Here is a 23,307-nt window from a genome sequence, read left to right on the forward strand (position 1 = left end):
TATCTCAACTGCACTTGGCCACTCAGCTACATAGTGAAATATTTCATTGTATTTTAGGAGCAGCATTAGCATCATTTCTGTTATTTGAATGTTTTTTTCATGCTATTATAGTATCATTTGTATTCTACTGACATTTTGTTATATCATTGATTTACAGCTCTGTTAAATGATTCTATTTCTGATACTCTATCATGTTAATCCTATTACTACATTTCAATTTGCCATTTCCAAGTTGACCTTATTGATTGTATTTATCTTTATATTTGGTCATTTTACTATTATGCTGTTAATAAAATTATAAGTTTTGTGTTACATCATATCTGCTGTACACTGCCTTGAATGAATCTCTTCATAAAGGCAGTTAATAAACTCCAATAAATAAATCCATAAAAGGTAGCAGGATGGAAAATAAGTCAGCAGCTGACATTCACTGTGCTGTAAAAAGTACATCTATTTGGTGTCAGTGTAAGAAGAAAAATCATATTGTACCATACAGTCCTTTTCACATGTGGCTTGGATTCTGTGTTCCACCTCTTGGAGGAGTAGAATAAAACTAATCTTCTGATTCAGCATGGGTCGGACCCTTCCTGGATTTTTTACACCAGTGCTCTTGAGAAGCTGCACCATTTTGTCTCGATCGTGAAGTATCACTAAATTAATACTTACTGGTTATCCCACGCTCCTCCAATGTCACAGTCACAGGGGCGGCAGCCTTGGAGGTCATGACTCAGAGCCCAGTGTTCTGGCTGAAAGGAAAGGAAAGAACGTTATTTCTGATGCTTAAAATAAATGTTGCTGGGGGTCGGACAAGGGCAAATCCTTGGTGAGGATTTCCATTGGGCAGAAGAGTGGAACCAAGAATCATGGCAACCAGCAAGTTAGATTATTATCTACAGGATGGGCTCAATTATGCACCAGACTGAAACAGAAGAGGTGACCACCAAAAGCTATTCGCAGAGTTTAGGAATACAAATGTGATCTGCAGAGTGAAAAGTACCAAAAGTGAGGTTACAAATAACAGATAAAGGCTATAAAAGTTTGGAGAGCTAAATTTGGGCAACTTTGATTATTGAAAGTTTTGTGTACTATAGTAATATAGTAGATGATGACAGAGAAAGACCTGTACAGTCCATCCAGTCTGCCCAACAAGATAAACTCATATGAGCTACTTTATATGTATACCTGACCTTGATTTGTATCTGACAAATCTAAATCTCACAAAAGAGCAATCTTGGATATCTAATCATGAAAAATTGAGAATAAAGCAATATAAGATATCCTTAGACAATCCTGAAATGTGTTTATTCATTAGGAGGAAAAACCTCAAATTCAAAGGGAAACACTCCTTTGTTAGGTAACTAACATAAGGGAGGACCCTTAAATCATCATAGGTAAAAAACCTCCTGCTTTTAATAAACGGCAACTGCTCAATATTTTCAAAAAATATATATTCATAAATATGAACCGTTTCTACTTTTTGTTAAACCACGGATCACTTATCTTTTTTATCTTTTGAGATTCGCAGTCATGAAAAATACCATCCACGGTCCGACTTCGGCCCAAGTTTCACATTCTGCCTCAGGGTCCGTGGTATCAGACAGCTCTGTAGATGAAACACAACTTGGGCTGAAGTCGGACCGTGGATGGTATTTTTCATGACTGCGAATCTCAAAAGATAAAAAAGATAAGTGATCCGTGGTTTAACAAAAAGTAGAAACGGTTCATATTTATGAATATATATTTTTTGAAAATATTGAGCAGTTGCCGTTTATTAAAAGCAGGAGGTTTTTAACCTATGATGATTTAAGGGTCCTCCCTTATGTTAGTTACCTAACAAAGGAGTGTTTCCCTTTGAATTTGAGGTTTTTCCTCCTAATGAATAAACACATTTCAGGATTGTCTAAGGATATCTTATATTGCTTTATTCTTGATTTGTATCTGCCATTTTCAGGGCACAGACCGTAGAAGTCTGCCAGCACTAGCCCCACCTCCCAAACACTAGCCCCACCTCCCAACCACTGGTGCTGCCACCCAATTTCTGCTAAGCTTCTGAGGATCCATTCCTTCCGAACAGAATTCCTTTATGTTTATCCCACACATTTTTGAATTCTGTTACCGTTTTCATCTCCACCACCTCCCGCAGGAGGGCATTCCAAGTATCCATCACTCTCTCCGTGAAAAAATACTTCCTGACATTTTTATTGAGATTGCCCCCCTTCAACTTCATTTCATGGCTGGTAAAGTTGAAATTTTGTTTGTAACTTCCTATGGATTACAGAGGTATAGAAGTTTTGTCTCAAATGCATTTTTCTGAAAAACCTACTTTTTTTTATTGATAAACATTTCTCATTTTTTAAAGATGTAATTAGTCCATACCCGAGGCTGAAATTTTGCAGAGTTACACAGTTGATAACCTTCTATCTTGTGGAATAAATAAGTCACATACCCCACTTTTGGTACTTTTTCACTCAGTGGGTCACAAATAATTGAATCCTGTGAATCTCAGAAGCGTTGAGTAAAAGCCCTTTACGTGCCTTGTTTGGCATAGTATATTATAAGCATCAATACAAATTCATGAGCCTCATTATCCCTATCCTGACATCACCCGTATATAAAATGGGGTGGAAGAACTGTAGTGTGTGCGATATCACTAGAGAGTAAGGGAAAGAAGACAGAAGCACTTGACTAGACTTCAATCGACACACTCTCATTTTAATATAGAAATATAACTGTGGGCGCCTCCATTTTAGATGCCCCGAAACCAGGTTACACTTGTATCCTATGATGGCATCTGAGAGCCCAGATAACGTTATAGAACAGGCTTTCACCCCGTGGCATTGAACAGTCTAAACAGAGGTGTCTATTTATAAACTTACCTCTTATACGTGCAACGTTGTTGAGTCAAAATGTCATAGCGTTGAGCAAAAAGACAAGGAAGTAGAGTGGACCATTAAAAATAAATAGTGGAACTTGGAGTAAGAACTGATAAAACATAAAGTTTCTTATGATACTAAAAAGACCATCCCCCCAATATTCAAAACTATTTAACCAGCCAGGAACAAGTACTGGCCGGTTAAATAGTGTTTAAGTGCCTAACCGCAGATATTCAGAGGGAGCTAACTGGATAATCAGCACCTAACCGGCTACATTCAGCAGTCAAAATAGGCCGGCCGCTTAAATAACAGGCCTATTTTTGACCGCTAAAGCCAGTTAACTTTTTAGCGGCCAAAATAAACCCTGATATTCAATGCCGGTGGCATTGAATATCCAGGATTAACGCTGGCGGTGGACAGCAAATGCACTCCCTGCCGCTGGCTGAATATCGGGCCCCATAAAACAAACATCTCCAAACATAAAGCAAATCTCCAAAAGATGGTGGAACTTCAGAAGATAGATTAGGACTTGACACAATGCCGTGTTTTGGTGCTAAGCGCCTGCATCAGAAGTTAACAACAATCTGAATGATTTAAAACACAAGTGATTATGGTTGGAGGTTAGGTCATCTTCGAAGGGAAATAATTGGTATAAATACTTTCTCTGCTTCAAGCTCCGAGAAAATGCAGTCATTCAGATAGTTGTTGACGCCAGATGCAGGTGCTTAGCACGAATGTATCGTCTGAATTTCCACCATCTTTTGGAGGATTTTTTCAATGTAGACCTTCCTTTCACAGGGGACCTTTTTCTTTCTTATATAGTGTTCAGCAAGCCAACAGCTTGTTTATTTTGTGCTACATTTTAGATTCTATTAACCAGGGCCGGCTCAAGGGACCTGGGTGCCCTGAGCCAACTTTTGGCTTGGTGCCCCCATGGGCCCTCAGGCCATCCTCCCCCCTCCTGAATACCAACAGCATTTCACCTGCTACCCCCATTGTTTCCTGTGCCCCAGCCCCTCCTTTGACATAACTTCCTGTTTCCACAGGGGTGCAGTTGAAGGAAGATTCCGGGGTGCTGAAGTGGGTAGCATTAGGTGAAACACTGTGAGGCTCATTTTCAAAGCACTTAGCCTCCCAAAGTTCCATAGAAACCTATGGAACTTAGCCTCCCAAAGTGCTTTGAAAATATGCCTCTGTGTGTGTTTGGGAGGAGAAAACTACCTTTAAAGATAGACAGAGGAAGGTGGTCTGAGACAGAAAGAGGAAGGGGGTTGCCGGCTCTTCTTTTTTCCCTGCAATGCCACCAGATAAGCTCTTGGCCAGCTTAATGTATAGGGCCAGTGACATCACAGGCTCAGGCATTTGGTGCCCAGAGCCTCACCTGGTCCATAGGTTAAACCAGCCCTACCATTAACCCTTTCAAAGTGAAAAGCCACTTAGATAAAAGTTGTACAAGTCTGATAGAAGCTGTGGAAGCTTTTAACCAACAGATGTAATTCACTGGAACTTCCTGGATCCTTTTCTTCAGACTAGCAGCACCAGCTGCTGTGTAACAGAGCACAGGCCCTGAGCTTTATATGAAAGGCCCAGGAGCAGGCCAAGGGAAAGGCATAGATTAAAAGATTACAACTTGATTTATGTTTTCTGCACTCTATTTATCTATGCATGTGGTTCTTTTGAAGTTAAAAAGCATACCACACTAATTTTGATCTAAAAGTGTTTGTGCTTCAAACAAGATTTTCTATTTTTGAGACCCACCTGTCACATGCTGGGTAATTGCACCTCTTCCAAGAGGCTGAAACTGAGCAAACCCAGCTTTTCATGAGACTCCCAGACAGGCGGAGTCTTGTGAGCAGTGATGAAAGGGTCTGCAGCTCTGAGAGGCAGAGCCGGTTGGTGCCCAGGGCCTGAAAGACACCCAAATGTTCTGCCTGACTAGGGTTACCATATGGCTCCAGAAAAAGGAAGACAGAATGAGCCAGTCTGGGTTTTACTTCCATTGCTTTCAATGGAAGCAAAACCCGGACTGGATCAATGTGCCCTCCTTTTTCTGGAGCCATACGGTAATCCTATGCCTGACTATTTTGCTGAAAATATTTGGTTTCAAACTAAAGCCTTTTCTCAAGCCCTCCTGGCTTAAACCTTCACAAATACACTAGTGGGAAACACCAGCAGGGGGGAATGATAGCCAAAATGGACGTTTTTTTTGATGGGTGTCCATTTTGGCCGTCATCCCCCCCCCCCCTGCAAAAATAAAAACGTCTTTTTTGGCAGTGCTTCACTCAGCTGAGACCTGGAAGTCCCTGAGCCAATCACAACGCGTTCAGCCGACCTAAACACGCTTTGATTGGCTCAGAGACTTCCTGGTCTCTCAGCTGAGTGAAGCACTGCCAAAAAAGATGTTTTTATTATTGCAGGGGGGGAATGACGGCCAAAATGGACGGTTTTTTTTGGACGGGCATCCTCAATTGCACTGTCCTCTGGATCGAGCCGCATCGGAGGGGGTGATTAGCGCGGCGTCTTCGGGCGGCATAGGGAGGCGTATTTGGCATGCGCAGAGCAGCCAGCATAACGATTGGCTGCTCTGCGCATGCTCGACCGGCCGATTGGCTGACTGTTTAATGATGGAATAGAGAATGCAAGTGAGCTACAACGAGCAGCTCATTTGCATTCCCTTTCCTTAATGCATGCCCGTTCCTTACCGATTCGCTAAGGGAATCGGTAAGAGAAGGGCTCTTACGATTGTTTAGTGCATCTGGCCCTAGGCCACTCCTCCACTCCTGTTAATACCTGGAAGGACAGGGCCAGGATTCTCAATCCTCTCTGGGAAGCATTACCTAATCTGTTGAGTCTTCAGGATTACCACAATGAATATGCATGAGATAAATCTGCACATACTGCATTCCCATTGTGTGCAAATCTATCTCATGCCAGCTTTGGGAAACATGCATCCTTTCAGTTTTTGCAGAGTTTTTTTTATTTTATTTATTTATTTGCTGCTTTTGTATTCCACATTTTCCCACCTATTTGCAGGCTCAATGTGGCTTACATTATGTCGCAATGGTGATTGTCACTAACAGAATAAGAAGTCCAGCTTATTGTTACAATTAAGATGCGAAGAATATCAAGTAAATTAGGATAAGTAAATAAATCAGGAAAATTAGGATAAGTAAGTAAATAATACATGACAAAAGTGAGATTAGTATAAGATATAATGCTCAATAATGATAATATGATTGAAGAAATCAAATTAGAAGAGATCAGTATTGGTTGATTCTGGTGTAGCTTAGGAGTCAAATCATTATGGAGGATTCTTTTTGTAAGTCTCTTTGAACAGGTTCATCTTCAGCAACTTCCGGAAGGAATTATAAATATATAATTTAGTTCAGAAGGAAATGCATTTCTGCTGCTCTTTCCAGTATTCCGTTGCTCATTCAGCCTGGCTTTCTAGGGGATTTCCATTTCAGATTTTTGTCTGCATATTTCTTTTCTGTTTCTGTTTCTTACTTGGGTCTTTTATTCTATATTAGGTGAAAGTCTGTCCATGTTCTGCATGTGGGACAGAGGTGAAGGATTCTGCTAGTGGGTAGTGTCTGTGTCAGATTCTAACAATCCAGCTTGTTCTAATTTAAATGTAGTTGGTGTATTGGTGCTCTAAGGCCTAGCGTAATGTTTACAGTGCTGTCTTTTTATAGGTGTAAAATAACAGTTCTCTCAGCTCAAATACCTTGCATAAGCCAAATATATACGTATGTACTATCAAAAATGAAGCTTATGCCAAAGAATGCTGTTATTAGGTTTAGAAGAACTCAGTCCATCGGGGATGCGGGGCACTCTGTGCTTCAATCCGCTGCTCTCCTGTTCATCACTGGTCTCCCAAAAAAGATTTTACTTGAACCTTTCTACTTTATAATTTAAGTGAAGATTTCATGTGCAAAAATGTGTCAAATGCCATATGCTCACATTTTTAAATCATTCATTATCAACAAAATCAAATCACACTGAGCTTATATATAACAGATTTAAGGGGAATGTGTAATCCGACACAAAACCATGTTTCGCCTCCTGACTGTTGAAAGGATGTTTCCCCATATCTGCATTTTTTTTTTATTTATTTTTATTACATTTGTACCCCACGCTTTCCCACTCATGGCAGGCTCAATGCGGCTTACATATTGTATTCAGGTACTTATTTGTACCTGGGGCAATGGAGGGTTAAGTGACTTGCCCAGAGTCACAAGGAGCTGCCTGTGTCTGAAGTGGGAATCGAACTCAGTTCCCCAGGACCAAAGTCCACTACCCTAACCACTAGGCTTGTCTAGTTTATTGCTTTTTATAGGTGGCACTGCTGCAGTTTGAGTCCTGATAGTAAGGGCTGTTATGGTACAGGAAGTTTGAAGTGTGGTGTGAGGGAGTGAGTGGGTATAGCAGCAGGTGTCCCTAGGAGCACTCCCTCACTGAAGGTGCAGGTTAACCACCTTACAGCAGGTGGCGCTAAACTGTCAAAGCAGGTCCTGAGTCAGAAGGGCAGGAAGGTTAAATGCCCTGAGAGAGTGTAGAACCAGTGAGGCCCCAACGCAAGAGGTCTCTAGGAGAGAGATCCTGAGTTCAGACATCTCCTGGAGGGAAACTCTCCCTAAAGTGTTGGCTGGGCTACAGTACCTGTGGGGGAGTCCCAGGGAGGCAAAGAGTGGCCCTAGCTCAGAGGTTTACATGAGAAGGAACAGAAGACAGCAAAGGTAAAGGAATGCCTTTGTTTTCCATGACTTTTATTGGGATTGCTGACTAGGGTTGGAAAGAGTCTGTGACAGAGGAACAGACTGTATTACTTTAATTATTTTCTAGTTTCCTTTGATTTTGCACTGCAAACTGCCTGTAGCCCACCACCAGTCACATTTACATGTGGGTTTGGAGTGTTTTTTTTTGCAGGGTTTTGTGTCTGGAAGTGAAAGGAGCACGTGCTGCTGCTGAGGTGGCATCATGATTTGAATACTTTTTGTATGGGTTGCTCGTTGTTGGGTAGGAGTGCTCATTTGGTTCATATGGCTTAATAAAAAGAATAGACAAGTAGTTCACCCCAAAACTCTTGGTTTGATAAATAATTTACTCAAATCTTGATCTTGATTTGATCAGAGGGGGAGAAAAAGTCTCATAATATCAAAGGGGCTTACATGTGGGTTTCTACATCAACCCAACATCTGGGTCACACCCTCTTATGGCTCATATAATCATTGACAAAACCCCCTCCTTCCAAGTGTTGATCTTGAGTTTTGTGTTTTTATCTGATTTTTTTGTTCTTTGTTTTTCTGTTTTCTATTTCTCTATTACTTATGAGACTTTTTCTCCCCCTCTGATCAAATCAAGATCAAGATTTGAGTAAATTATTTATCAAACCAAGCGTTTATTAAGCCGTCTGCTTGTTGCTGATAGACTAGTGTTGTGTCACATTTGATTTAAGGTCATTTGGTTCATATGGGCATCTAAAACAATGTGGATACAACTGATAATATGCATGCAGAAGATTTTAACATGAATACAAAGTGCACAATTACAATGAATGTGCAAAAAATATGAGAAAAACAAAGATCATGGAAAATTGTCAAATGAGCCAAACTTTTTTTTTGGCTGTGCATATGTATATTCTTCTTGGGGAATGTGGAGTATGTGTTACAGAACTGGAGGTTCCGGGTTTCTACTGAGATCCTGTCCAAACCTACAGAGAATCCAAACATGAGTCTCACATAAAAGTATTTGTTGAGTAAAGCTATTAATTATGTAATGGCAATTTTATTGGGAGCTGAAACTGGTCGGGGGGGGGGGGGGGGGGTTGTGCATTGAAAGCTCAGGAAACTTTTTCTTGTAGTTTCTTATGTAGCTAATTTAAAGGCAGGTGGGGGAGTGGGCTGCGATGTGGTGGAAGTGGACCTGACGTGCAGAAATGTCACTCTGGCTTGCCCTTTTTCATCCTTCTTCCCACCCTGTTGCTACCCCAAATATTTCTGCCTAGAAATGCCACTAGAAACAACATCTAACAACAGAAGAGCGACCAAAATTATAAAGGGGATGGAACGCCTCCCGTATGAGGAAAGGCTAAAGAGATTAGGGCTCTTCAGCTTAGAAAAGAGATGAATGAGGGGAGATATGATTGAGGTCTACATAATTTTGAGTGGTGTATAATGAGTAGAAGTGAATCATTTTTTTTCTCTTTCCAAAAGTACAAAGACTAGGGAACACTTAATGAAGGTACATGGAAATACTTTTAAAACATATAGCAGGAAATATTTTTTTACTCAACGAATAGTTAAGCTCTGGAACTCTTTGCCAGAGGATGTGGTAACAGCAGTTAGCGTATCTGGGTTTAAAAAAGGTTTGGGCATGTTCCTGGAGGAAAAGTCCATAATCTGCCATTGAGACAGACATGGAGAAGCCACTGCTTGCCCTGGGATTGGTAGCATGGGATGTTGTAACTATTTGGGTTTCTGCCAGGTACTTGTGACCTGGATTGGACACTATTGGAAGCAGGATACTGGGCTTAGATGGACCATTGGTCTGACCCAGTAAGGTTATTCTTATGTTCTCTCTAACATTCTGGTGTGTGAGAATAGGCATGTGGGGGGTAGATGAGAATGCAGGATTGGGTATAAGTGACAGTATGGGAAAGGAATGAATGGACAGTTTCTGCCAGTGCTTCTGCATATGAGAGTAACTACGAAGAACCCAGGGGGATGACTGGGCTTTGCAAAGACTACACCAACAAAATATTATAGTGTAAATCCAAGAAGTCAACAGTGCACATGAATTTCTCAGTAATAAAGGGTCAAGGATTTGATATACTGTCTTTCTGTAGGACAGCCAAAGTGGTTTACATATATTATATACAGATACTTTCTCTGTCCCTAGTGGGCTCACAATTCTAGGTGTTTGAACCTGGAGAAATGGAGGATTATAATTGCTCAGAGTCACAAGGAGCTGCAGTGGGAATTCGCCTGGTTTTCCAGGTTCTCAGCCCACTTCACTAAGCGTTAGACTACTCTTCCACTCTTGAATGGTAATAATTGATTATTAATCGTGTCCTATTTAAACATAGAAAAATGTAGGCAGATAAAGATCATAAGGCCTATCCAGTCAGCCCATCCATGCCATCTACTCTCCCTGTCACTCCCTTAGAGATCCAATATACTTGTCCCAAGCTCTCTTGAATTCAGATACTGTTTTTGTCTCCACCGGTTCCACCACCTTCCATGAAGAAGTATTTACTCAGGTTACCTCTATCTCCTTTCAGTGCATTTTTGGACCAGGGTTGTTCTAATTGAAACATCTGGAACAAGTACTCACCAGGCACTGGTTACAGCTGTGTCCAGTTACCAGGCGTTTACAGAAGCAATTTCCAGTGACGGGATCACACGAAGAACCATCTGACACTGTGCCTCGAGGGTCACACTGGCACCCTAACATAGAAAAAACATGAGATAAGCACAGAGGGGAGAGTTCAGGAGAGAAAGAAGCATAAAAATAATAGTAACGATCATTTTAAGTTTGAAGATTAAACCAACTGGGATCCAGTGTCTGAATTCATCAACCAAGAAGGATATGTGGGGACTATTTATTTACTTATTTATTTGTTGCATTTGTATCCCACATTTTCCCACCTATTTGCAGGCTCAATGTGGCTTACAGTATGCTGTAATGGCGATCACCATTTCCGGAATGAGAAATACAACGTATTATTACATTAAAGTTCATAAATGTTGAAGTAAATTATAAAGTAAGTTGGATAAACAGTTCATTTCAGGCATGAGAGATAGGGGGGTAGGACATTAATGTTCATTGGTGACAAATTGATTGAAGCAATCAGGTGTAAAGAGTTCGGTTTTATTTGGTTCTGGTAGAGTTTTGATGTTAGGTCATTTATGATGTCTCATTATGGTATGTCTTTTTGAACAGGTTGGTCTTTAGTAATTTCCGGAAGGCAGTTAGGTCGTGCATTGTTTTTAAAACCTTTAGTAGTGCATTCCATAGTTGCGTGCTGATGTAGGAGAAGCTAGATGCATATATTGATTTATGTTTGAGTCCTTTGTAACTGGTGTAGTGGAGGTTCACAAATGTGTGTGCTGATCTTTTTGTGTTCCTGGTTGGTAAATCTATGAGGTCAGACATGTATGCACTATAGTGCAATAACCAGTAATTTGATCCTTACACCATTCCCTACTACGACTCCAGTGAGGGTCAGAACCGGGAATAAAATCCCAACAGTTTTTCCAGCACAGAAGGGACCGGGGCTGTTAGGGCGGCTGGTTCTTCATCACTCTAGAGCTGGTGCAAGAAATACTTGAAAGCACAAAGGTCACTCAGGAAAAATTACTTACGCCGACATCCCTGGGGATTGTCTGCACTGAGCCCAAAGGAACCGGCTTTACACTTGTCACAGCGTGGGCCTTCCACATAATGCTTACAGCGGCACTGCCCAGCAATCAGGCCCAAAACTGGCTCATCGTGGGCATCACAGAGTCCTCCATCCTGGGAGCCACGAGGGTCACAGTGACAGGCTGAGGAAAGATAGATCAGAAGTTTTACTTGAAGCTGACTGGGGATGGGGGGTCATGCCCCTGAACATCTTGCATGTGACCTGACTGCACCAGGGGGCTTCATATCGCCTTTCCTGGTCTGTCAAGACAGTACGGTAAAGAAGCAAGAGGGCACATTCTACCAACTCATTTTATATCTTGTTCCTACTCCTGTTTAATTCCAGTGCACATATTCCTAGTTCTGTCAGGGCCGCTGAGAGACACAGCCGGGCCCAGGGCAGAACCGGACTGCCGCGCGCTGCGCCCTCCCCCCACACCGCTGCTCCCTCCCACCCACCCCTTACCTTTCTGTTTCCAAGGGGGAGGCCTGGCCCAGCACTGGCAAGCCTTTTCCTGCCTGCCTGCTCCCACGGTCTGTCTTCTCCTGCTTCTGTCTGTGCTGGCAGTCAGGACTCGGATGATTGCATTATCGCAATTTTGCGCTAAGGCAATCATCTGGGTCCTGGGCGGCACGCAGGAGCAGGAGAAGACAGACCCGGAACCAGGCAGGCAGGAAGAAGCTTGCTGGCACTGAGACCAGGCCCGGGGAATTTTTGCCCCTCCCCCCTCAGCGAGTTCTGTCACTGCTTTGGCTCTAATCTGTTCACGTATCTCTTACTGATCTCACCTTTGCATACTCCAGGATCCCGGATGTCCTTGCTTGCATCTTTGTAGAAAAATGGTTTGCAGAACTGACAGTGGCGACCCATTGTATTGTGCAAGCATTCGTCGCAGACCCCACCGCTCACATTGCCCGTGGACAGGTATACCGCCATGTCAAAATGGCACTTCCGTGAGTGGTTATTACAGTTGCATTCTGAGAGAAAACATAAGCAGTTACTTCACAGCTAGGTAGCCAGCTCCAAGTCCACTTAAGAGCCTCAGAGCAAAGCTTTCTGACAACAGGGCTCCCTCTGACCACTGACATGAAGGCATTTCTTAAACAGGAAAAAGGTAAAGTAGGAAACTTTGGGCCTCTGGCAAGATGCCGCCTTCTGTGACATTAGCCTTAGTGTTTGGTGGTTGCCCTTCCTTCTTCCTATGTGCTTCCTCCTGTGAGACAGTAATTTGGACTGTAACCAGCACTGGAGAAATGATCAAACTTTCTACAAAACATCCTGGATTTATGTCCTGCACAACTCCTTCTAGTTTCCTAGAACATCTACTGCTGGTAGAGATGACAATCTACTGGTTGCAGCTCTGAGCATCTCCTCTCTCCCTTTCATTTGGATTTCTGTCCATGGACAGTCCCCTTAAAGAATCGGCAGCATTAAAAGTATTTCAGCTCCCTTCTGAACTCACTTTTGCATGCATTGCTTTTGCGTCCTTCAGCTGGCCTCCAGGGCAGGTCGTTAAAGAAGCTATCACACTTCTCACAGTTGAGTCCATTGGTGTTGTGCTTGCATACGCACCTCCCGTGGACCTGCAAGGGTAAGTTAAACTGAAAAACTGAGAAGGTCTTTCCCTCTCTGCCCACCTTATCTTCTTACGAACATTACCTTCAGCATCTCCCAGGTCTATAATGTTGCTGAATCAATAGAAGAATGACAATTGCTGTTATTTATACTGTAACCCTGTCCTTTGAAACTGGTGCTCTAAATTGAGATACTTATTATTATTATTATTTATTGCATTTGTACCCCACATTATTCCACCTTTTTGCAGGCTCAATGTGGCTTACAGAGTGTTGTTATGATGCAGTCGTTACATGATCTTAAATACAAACGATAATAAGCTGAAGGTAAGTGAATCTATGAATCTAGAACAAGGATTATCAACTCTCCCTCTCATGGAATGCAAACAGGCCTGTCCACTCAGGTAGCCAGCATCTCCCCTCCATATACGCCCTCAGGTCCAGCGTCTTCTCTTTTCCCCCACTGCCAGCATCTCATCTCCCCTTTCCCTCCCTATCCCCCTCCAGTATTTCCTCTCCCCTCTTCTTCCCTACCCCCCCCCAGTAGACAGCATCTCTCCTTCCTATCCAGCATCTCATTTCCCCTTCTTTACCCTGCGTCTCATCTCCATCATGCTCCTTCTGCTGCTACTGACCCTGCCATTGCACCTTGTCCTGGCCTCTTCGATGGTGGTGACAAACGAGCATGTCAGACACAGGACTATGGTAGAAGGGGGGATTAGAAGATACTCTCCTGCCACACCACTGCTCCCCAACTGCTGCTGCCCCAGGCAGATGCCTAGTCCACTATAGTACTACTACTAGCATTACTAGATGGATGCAGCGCTATACACTAAACACGTAAGAGACAGTCCCTGCTCAACAGACCTTACAATCTAATCAAGACAGACAAACAGGACTGCAGGGCAGAGCCGACCCTGCATTTCATAAGTACATAAGTATTGCCATACTGGGAAAGACCAAAGGTCCATCAAGCCCAGCGTCCTGTTTCCAACAGTGGCCAATCCAGGTCACAAGTACCTGGCAGAAACCCAAAGAGTAGCAACATTCCATGTAGAACCTCAAAGAGTAGCAAGATTCTAGAATTCTAAAGAATAACAAGATTCCATGCAGAATTTCAAAGAGTAGCAACATTCCATGTAGAACCCCAAAGAGCAGAAAGATTCCATTCAGAATCCCAAGTACATAAGTACATAAGTATTGCCATACTGGGATAGACCAAAGGTCCATCAAGCCCAGCATCCTGTTTCCAACAGTGGCCAATCCACGTCACAAATACCTGGCAGAAACCCAAAGAGTAGCAACATTCCATGTAGAACCTCAAAGAGTAGCAAGATTCTAGAATTCTAAAGAATAACAAGATTCCATGCAGAATTTCAAAGAGTAGCAACGTTCCATGTAGAACTCCAAAGAGCAGAAAGATTCCATTCAGAATCCCAAGTACATAAGTACATAAGTATTGCCATACTGGGATAGACCAAAGGTCCATCAAGCCCAGCATCCTGTTTCCAACAGTGGCCAATCCACGTCACAAATACCCAGGGCTGCCGAGAGGGGGGGACAGGGGGGGACAAAATTCCCGGAGCCTGGGCCTCCAAGGGGGGCCCGGCGCCGTGGTCCCACTCGCCACCGGGCCCCTTCCACCCGAACCCCCGCCAGCAGAAGTGCTGTCTTCTGACTCCGGCGTGCGTGGCCCACACAGACGCGCTCCTCTCAGCTGATCTTCGCTGTACTGTGCAGGGCTTCGGTGCGTCTGACGTCCTACATGTGCAGGAAGTTAGACACACCGAAGCCCTGCACAGTACAGCGAAGATCAGCTGAGAGGAGAGCGTCTGTGTGGGCCGCGCACGCCGGAGTCAGAAGACAGCAATTCTGCTGGCGGGGGTTCGGGTGGAAGGGGCTCAGTGGCGGAGGCGGGTGGGACTGTGGCGCTGGGCCCCCCTCAGGGGGCGGGGACAACTTGGGGTGTGTGGCAGTGGGGTGGGGCTGGGGGGCCTGGGGGCGGCCTTGTCCCAGGCCCGGCCCAGTCTCTTGGCAGCCCTGCAAATACCTGGCAGAAACCCAAAGAGTAGCAACATTCCATGTAGAACCTCAAAGAGTAGCAAGATTCTAGAATTCTAAAGAATAACAAGATTCCATGCAGAATTTCAAAGTGTAGCAACATTCCATGTAGAACCCCAAAAAGTAGCAAGATTCCATTCAGAATCCCAAGTACATAAGTACATAAGTATTGCCATACTGGGACAGACCAAAGGTCCATCAAGCCCAGCATCTTGTTTCCAACAGTGGCCAATCCAGGTCACAAATACCTGGCAAGATCCCAAAAAAGTGCAAAACAGTCTATACTGCTTTCCATACTGCTCTTGGACACATACATAATTTTCTGGGCTAAATTACGCGCATATGCTCGTATTTTCAAAAGTTGGCACATAAACGAAAAACTTTCCCCAGCCCTGCCTCCAGGAATGCCTCCACTCAGGGGGGAAGTTATCAACATGGGCTCCAGTTAAGATGGGTTATTTCATTGGTCACCACATGGAACCTGTGCTAAAATAGCACAAGTTAGTGGTTGTGTGAACGATAGTCCAGGTTGATAACTGCACCTCTCAGTCTTGTAAATCTACGTGTGTACATGCTTTGTATATATCGCCAGGACAATTTTATTAAAGGCTATGAAGGGCTTTTAGAATTATCCACCCTGAGAAAAGAGAATAAAATGTGCATGAGCGAAAGAAATAGAAAGAGTGACAAACAAATATGAGGGAGGTGGGAAGAGAAGAATAAAAGACGGAGAAAGTCTGTTACAGCAGGGATTAATGCAGTGAAAGAGACAGAAGGGAGAAAATGCACACAGGGTGACTCAGCAAAGGGGTCCTTACCATGCCCTCGATGTCCCCCCTGACGCCTTGAATGGGGGCGCACTCAGAGGCATGGCCATAGCAGAAGCAGTTGCCACGCACCACCATCTCATACACGGCGTAGTAGTATTTCTCCTCGATCTGTATTCGGGAATCCAGCAAGTTGTCCCCTAGCGTGTGCAGTTTAGTGAAATTCACTCGCAAGTTGGTGATTTTAAGGAGGTCTGAAAACCAAAGAAAGGAATGGAGAAGATCAAGTTGCATCTGAGCAGGGCAATCCATTTGTGAGTTGGACATACATTGCTTCAATCTTCAACAATTCAGCATATCACATCAATACAGGCATATAAAAAGACAAACACATCCAAAAAGAAAAGTGTGAATAGGATACATACCTATACTGTGGTCTTGACAGGCAAAAAAACAAAATGGTGTGTGGGCTGTATTGATATGATAGCTATCACGTAGTATCCACTATTATCCTTAGTCTTGTTTTATACATCTGTATATGTTTTATATTCCCGTATTTATTTATTTATTTATTTATTTATTGATTGCATTTGTATCCCACATTTTCCCACCTCTTTGCAGGCTCAATGTGGCTTACAATACATCATGAATAGTGGAAATAAATGAGAAAGTCAACGTTTAGTATTACAGAAGAATTTTGGGTAACATGATAATGATAAAGCATGATAGTAGAGTAACAGCAAATATTATAAGACAATTCTGGATATGTGTGGAAGAGTTCACATTTGTTGATCTTTGTGGTATGCCGTGTTAAACAGATGGGACTTCAGTAGTTTGCGGAAGTCGGTTAGTTCATAGATCGTTTTTAAGTTGCGTGGCAGCGTGTTCCAGAATTGTGTGCTCAAGTAGGAAAAGGTTGATGCATGCGTTAGTTTATATTTTAGACCTTTGCAGTTGGGAAAATGAAGATTAAGGAATGTGTGGGATGATTTTTAAGCATTCCTGGGTGGTAAGTCTATCAGGTCTGACATGTAGGCTGGGGCGTCTCCGTGAATGATTTTGTGAACTAGGGTACATATTTTGAACGTGATGCGTTCTTTAAGAGGGAGCCAGTGTAGCTTTTCTCATAGGGGTTTAGCACTTTCATATTTTGTTTTGCCGAATATGAGTCTTGCTGCAGTGTTCTGGGCTGTCTGAAGTTTCTTGATTATTTGCTCTTTGCAGCCAGCATAGAGTGCGTTGCAGTAGTCTAAATGGCTGAGTATCATTGATTGTACCAGGTTACGGAAGACGTCTCTTGGGAAGAAAGGTCTTACTCTTTTTAATTTTCACATTGAGTGGAACATCTTCTTGGTTGTGTTTTTCGCGTGACTCTCAAGTGTTAGGTGTTGATCAATGGTGACTCCAAGAATTTTTAAGGAGTCCGAAATTGGAAGATTCAGTTTTGGTGTGTTAATGGTGGTGAATTTGTTTATGTTATATTGAGAGGTGAGTATTAGGCATTGGGTTTTTTCTGCATTGAGTTTCAGCTGAAATGCATCCGCCCATGTATGGGTTGAAGTTTTGGTTTGATAGTAGTTTTGCCAAGGGTATCATCATTAAATTGAATAAGGTCGGTGAGAGGGGGGACCCCTGTGGAACTCCGCATTCATGTATCCATGTGGCTGATATAGTCGAATTAGATGTCACTTGGTATGATCGCGTGGTTAGGAACCCCTTGAACCAATTGAGAACATTGCCTCCAATTCCGAAGTACTCGAGGATGTGTAGTAGTATTCCATGATCAACCATGTCGAAGGCACTCGACATGTCAAATTGAAGAAGTAGTATGTTCTTGCCAGTTGCAATCAGTTGTTTGAATTTAGTCATGAGAGTAACTAGTACTGTTTCAGTACTGTGGTTAGACCGAAATCCTGACTGGAAGTCATGTAATATTGAGAATTTGTTTAAATAGCTTGTGAGTTGTTTGGTCACCATCCCTTCCGTTAGTTTGGTTATTAAGGGAATGGATGCTACTGGCCTGTAGTTGGTTAGTTCACTAGCATTTTTCTTTGCATCTTTGGGTATGGGGGTGAGTAGAATGTTTCCTTTCTCCTTCAGGAAGATTCCATTTTGTAACATATAGTTCAAGTGATTCGTTAGGTCTGTTATAAATTGTTTAGGGGCATATGTCATAAGGTTGTTTGGGCATATGTCTAATTTGCAATGAGATTTGGCGAATCTTTTGAGCGTTTGGGAGATGAGATTCTCCGATACTATCTCGAAGTTGGGTCCAGGTTCTATCTGCTGGGTATACACCAGGGTCTGGATCTAGACAGTCGAGTATTACGGCGTAGTCGATGGTACTGACAGGTATTTTAAGTCGTAGTTGTATGATTTTCTCACTGAAGTATTTCTCAAGATTGTCTGCTCCTGGTGTATCTTTGCTGTTAGTTGTGACTGGTGTGATATCTAATAATTTATTCACGAGTTGGAAGAGTTTATGTGTGTCTTTGTAGTTTGGTCCAATTTCAGTTTTGTAATATAATCTTTTAGTTTGTCTTATGGTATATTTATATTTTCTTTGAAGTTGTTTCCAGGCGTTAAGTGTGGGGTCGTCTTTCTTTTTTTTTCCACGCTCGTTCTAACCTTCTAACTTGTGTTTTAAGTTTTTTCAATTCTTCATTGAACCATGGTATTGAGCTCTTTCTGTGTGAGGTTCTGGTTTGAGTTGGGGCAATATTGTCTAGTATTGATCTGCATCTATCGTCCCATTCTAGGAGGAATTGGTTTGTATCTGTCTTTATTGTCCATCCGTTGTGATAGATCTGTTGCCAGAATATTACCGGGTCTATTTTTCCTCTCATGGAGTAGGTTTTTCGTTCTTGTTTGTGAAGTGAGTCTTTTGTTCGCCATTGGAGGGAGATGTATGCTTTATAGTGGTTTGACCACGGTGTGGGTGTCCATTTAGTATCTGTTAGTATAAGGTTTGCGTTGGGACCGAATTTGTATGTGATAATGTCTAGTGTGTGTCCTTTGGTGTGAGTTGGTTGCGTGTTTGGTCCATGAAGATCCCACAGTTGTAGGAACTCTTTGCATTCTTGGGTGCTTGTTGAGGTAAGATCTTCAAGGTGCAGGTTAATATCTCCTATTATGATAAGGTTTGAGGTGGAGACACAAGTGTTCGAGATAAAGTCCATAAAGTGTGTTTGGGAATCTTGCCAATTGCCTGGTGGTCTGTAGAGTAGGACTGTGTTGAGGTGTTCCTGCAAGTCTGGGTGATTGATTCTTACCGAGGCGATTTCAAGTTGTGGCAAAATGGATTCAGCTGTGGCTGTGATGGTGAACTCGGATTTGTATATTATGGCTATTCCTCCTCCTCTTTTTCCGTTTCTTGTCCAGTGGGTAATTTTGTATCCTGGTGGGCATAAATCTAAGATTATGGGGTCTTTAAGGTCGTGGATCCAGGTTTCAGTGATGAATAGGAGGTCAAGATTATCTGTAGTGATCCAGTCTGTTATAATCTCTGTTTTATTTACTACTGATCTGGCGTTTACTTAACCCATTTGGATTGAATGGTAAGGTTCGGTTTGGGACGTTGATGTGTTAATTTTTATTAGTTGCCTGTTTTCTTGGTATCTGGTTTTGTTGTGTCCTTTTTTCCCTTTCTGTTGGTTATTTCCATATATATTTGGTTTCCCTTTTAGTTGGTTGTTATTCTTTTGGTCTGATGAGCTGTGAATGGGTTGTATGGTTTTAATATTGCATTACATTTTGATTTGTCATGGTATTATTTACAATTTATCTTTTAATGTTTTGCTGTATTTTTTAAATTTTGTATTATATTTTTGTTTTTGTATTATGTTTGCTTTTATATTTATATTCTGTTTATTCATTATTTTGTAGCCCCGATGCAGCCCCTTTGGGCGAAACACGCAGGGCCGCCGAGAGACTGAACCGTGCCTAGGGCAGGGCTGCCACCACTGAGCCCGGGGCAGGGCTGCCCCCACCCCCCATAATTGTCATCAGCTGCCGCCCCTCACACCCGATCACTGCCGCTGTTGCCTCCCCATTGCTGCCGCCTCCCCATCACTGCCGCAAAAGGAAATACCTTGGCTGGCGGGGATCCTGAGGCCCCGCCAGCAGAAGACGTCTTCCTCCAGTGCCGACTGCCTGCCCCTGCGGCTAACTTTTCATCTCAGGGCATGCTGGGGAAACCAACATGTGCGCCTGAGGAAAAGCAGACACTCAGCAGAGCAGTGCTGGAGGAAGCTTTGGTTCCTCCCCAGCCTCCAAGGGAGGCCTGAACCGGAGTTTTCTCTCTCCTGCCGACCTGCTCCTGTCAGGATGTGATCACTTGGGTCCCGTTAGGAGCAGAAAAGAGAGAGAGACCCCAGCGCCAGGCTCCCCTTGGAGGCCTGGGCCCAGGGAATTTTGCCCCCCCCCCGCCCCCCCTCTCGGTGGCCCTGGAAATACGGCCTTTGTCGAGCAACATACTAGGTTTTATCTCTACAAATAAAGTGTGTATGTACCTGCTTTGTCTATTTCCACATTTATGTGCATATGTGCATGCATGCGAGCATCTATGCTGGTATTCTGGTCATTTGTGTACATTCTTGGCCCCTGAATGTAAGATTTCCTTATAGAATTGCACTACAGTTGTGAACAAACATTTACAAACTCACGATCAATTTTGATATTTCCGTGAATCCCTAAATGAACAGAGGCTGACATAAGCTCTAAATTTATTTTATTTTATTTTTGTTACATTTGTACCCCGCGCTTTCCCACTCATGGCAGGCTCAATGCGGCAGGCAATGGAGGGTTAAGTGACTTGCCCAGAGTTAAAAATGACATCTTTCTGCAAATTTTAATGTATAATTAATCTTTGTAGTTGTTTTTTAAAAAACATATTTAAATAAGAAAACAGTGAATATGGCAGGTACAAAAAAATGTGGACATCCTTCTAGTCAATACTTTCTAACACCTCTTTTGTCAGAACTACTTGCTTCTAAATTCATTCTGTAGCCAACTAAGGGGTCCTTTTACAAAGGCCCTCTGGAAATTGGCTTGTGGCAGTGTAGGCGCAGGTTTTGGGTGCGCGCCGATCCATTTTTTAGCGCACCTTTATAAAAGGCCTTTTTTTTGCCGAAAATGGATGTGCGGCAAAATCAAAATTGCCACATGTCCATTTTGGGTCTGAGACCTTACCGGCAGCCATTGACCTAGCGGTAAAGAATCCGGCTGGTAATGACCTGCGCGCGTCTGTTACGCGCATCCGAAAATAAAAAATATTTTTCAGACGCGCGCCAAAATTGAAATGAAATTACCGCAAGAGCCATGCGGTGGTTGGGCGGTAACTCCATTTTGGCACGTGTTGGGCACGTGTAGACGCTTACGTTGTTTAGTAAAAGGGCCCCTACGAGTCTTTTCATTTTAGTTTTGGGAATTTTTTCTCACTCTTCTAGCTCAGAAATATTTTTAGAACTCCTTACATGAGCTACCTGGTTGACTTTTCCCTACATATTTTCTCTACCGGTCTTGGCAAACGCCTACGGTACTATGTAAGCCACATTGAGCCTGCAAATAGGTGGGAAAATGTGGGGTATAAATGTAACAAATAATAATAATATTTTCAATAATATTCAAGCTTGAGGACTGTGAAGGCCAATACAAAACATGAATCTTTCTTCCCTGTAAATATGTCACGGCTAATTTTGAGGTATGTTCCAAATTGTTGTCTTGCTGAAATATCCATCCTCTTTTCAGATTCAGTTTCTTCATGGACTGCAGCACATTAATTTCTTGGATATGTTGACATTTAATTGAATCCATTCTTCATTCCACTCATCCAATATTTCATATGCCACTGGCTGTCGCACATCCACTCCAATGGTTAACATTGGTTGGTAAAATGTTCTTTTCTTTTTTTCTCTAAATGTACCTTTTATGTGATTATTGTCAAATGGTTCCATTTTCACTTCATCAGTCCGAAGCACTCTGTTCCAGAAAGCTTCAGGCTTATCAAAGTTTTCTTCTGCTTACTTTAGATGACTTTTGTGACGAGATCACAGAAAAAGCTTTCTTCTGACAGCTGTCCAAATCAGGTTACTGTTGTATAAGCAACTCTGTACAGTGGACAACTACTCCAGCATCATCTAAACTTTTCAGAAGGCAATTTGCGACAATCCATGAGTTCCTTGTTTGCAGGCCTAACAAGTTTTCAGGTAGCTCTATCAGAATCGTCTTGAATACATTGTAGGATCTGTCGAGCAGGGACTGTCTCTTATGTGTTTGTGTATGTCCACTAGCATATAGAAGTATTTATTTCTGGGGGAATGGCCTGGAACACAGTTCCACCACTTCTTTTCAGATTTCAAAGCAGCAGAGGGTTCCAGACTTGCTAGTATGCAGGAGACTCCCACTTTGGTGGATCATCTCCCATACTCCTGCCAAAAAAGAAAATTCTCCCACTGAGTCACTGTTACGTGCCGCCATCACTGCTGCTTCTTCTGAAGAGCAGAAGTGGCGGCAAACCAAGAAGAAGCAGGCGCGGAATCCGTGGTGTTAAGGTGCGTGCTGTCAGCTCTGCTGGTCCTCTGCCCTGGAACAGGAATTGACATCAGAGGGGGCAGAGGACCATCAGAGCTGACAGTGAGCGTCTGAAGAACACCGCAGTCACGCCCCTGCTTCTTTTTAGTTTGCTGCTGCTGCTCATTGTGGGAGAAGCAGAGGAAAAAAGACACCGGATGGAAGGCAGGAAAGGAGGGAGAGTTGACATATGCTAAATGGAAGAGGGGAAGGAGAAATGATGGAGAAAAGAGAAGATGTGGGATGGAAACGGGATAGAGAAAGTGGAGACTTTGGTTAAAAGGATGGGGAGAGAAAGCGGAGACACTGGATGGGGGAAAATGAGAAAGAGGGGAGATACTGGATGAAAAGGGGGGAGAGGACAGAGTTGCTATAAAGAGGGAAATTAAAGACTGGATAGTAAGAATGAATTAAATCTGGACTCTTGGGAGTTGCTAAAGATGTAACGTTGAGGTAATTGCTACAGGTATCCCGTTATTTAATATGTATGAATTAATTAATTCATTCATTCATTCAAGTAGTAGATCTAAGTGGTTTACAGTTTCATTTTACAGGGCTGTGCCCTCTTTTTGGACCCTTGCCTAAATTTATGCAAGTAAATGTTAATTAAATCCAATTAGCACCAATAATTGCTGGTTAAGAAGCCCATTATCAGCTCTAATTGGTTCGTTATTCAACTAAATTGCACATGCAAATTGGACGTGTGTGCAGTTTTTAGTAACTTTTATAGAATTTATTGTGGAGTGTTTAATGATGGCCTGTTTCTCAAGAGAGTCCAAGCCTCTACTATTCAGATCTCTGTGGTTCGTTCCACACAGCTTTCTGTAACTGTTCCATTCAGACTCTTATCTGAAAGGCTTTCATAACACTTTGATCTCAACTGTTCCCTCTCTCTGAAACCACATTAGTTCCGCAAGGCTTAAAAATCCCCTCAGCAGCCAACAGTCAGTTTCCTGGGAACATTTCCAGAGGTTCCTACAAACTGAACTTTGAGAACAAATCAGAATTGAAAAGTGGATTGTAAATATAACAGGGTATTCTGCTTGCCTGGCAGGTTC

At 42.8% G+C, this 23,307-nt stretch overlaps 1 protein-coding gene across 3 annotated transcripts in view; it reads right to left on the reverse strand.

The window, feature by feature from the left end:
- LAMB2 (laminin subunit beta 2) overlaps positions 1-23,307 on the reverse strand; it is a 125,961-nt gene that overhangs the window by 48,366 nt on the left and 54,288 nt on the right. For 2 of the 3 annotated variants that reach the window (XM_030205982.1, XM_030205981.1), the window contains exons 7-12: positions 15,731-15,933; positions 12,740-12,860; positions 12,066-12,254; positions 11,240-11,419; positions 10,209-10,321; positions 667-746 (exon numbers count right to left, since the gene is read on the reverse strand). In XM_030205982.1, the coding sequence (XP_030061842.1) occupies positions 667-746; positions 10,209-10,321; positions 11,240-11,419; positions 12,066-12,254; positions 12,740-12,860; positions 15,731-15,933 (886 nt within the window). Of the gene's footprint in view, positions 1-666; positions 747-10,208; positions 10,322-11,239; positions 11,420-12,065; positions 12,255-12,735; positions 12,861-15,730; positions 15,934-23,307 lie in introns of those variants that run through there. The other variant, XM_030205983.1, reaches the window with a different exon arrangement.

Source organism: Microcaecilia unicolor, chromosome 6 (assembly GCF_901765095.1).
Source record: "Microcaecilia unicolor chromosome 6, aMicUni1.1, whole genome shotgun sequence".
NCBI classification, from domain to species: Eukaryota; Metazoa; Chordata; class Amphibia; order Gymnophiona; family Siphonopidae; genus Microcaecilia; species Microcaecilia unicolor.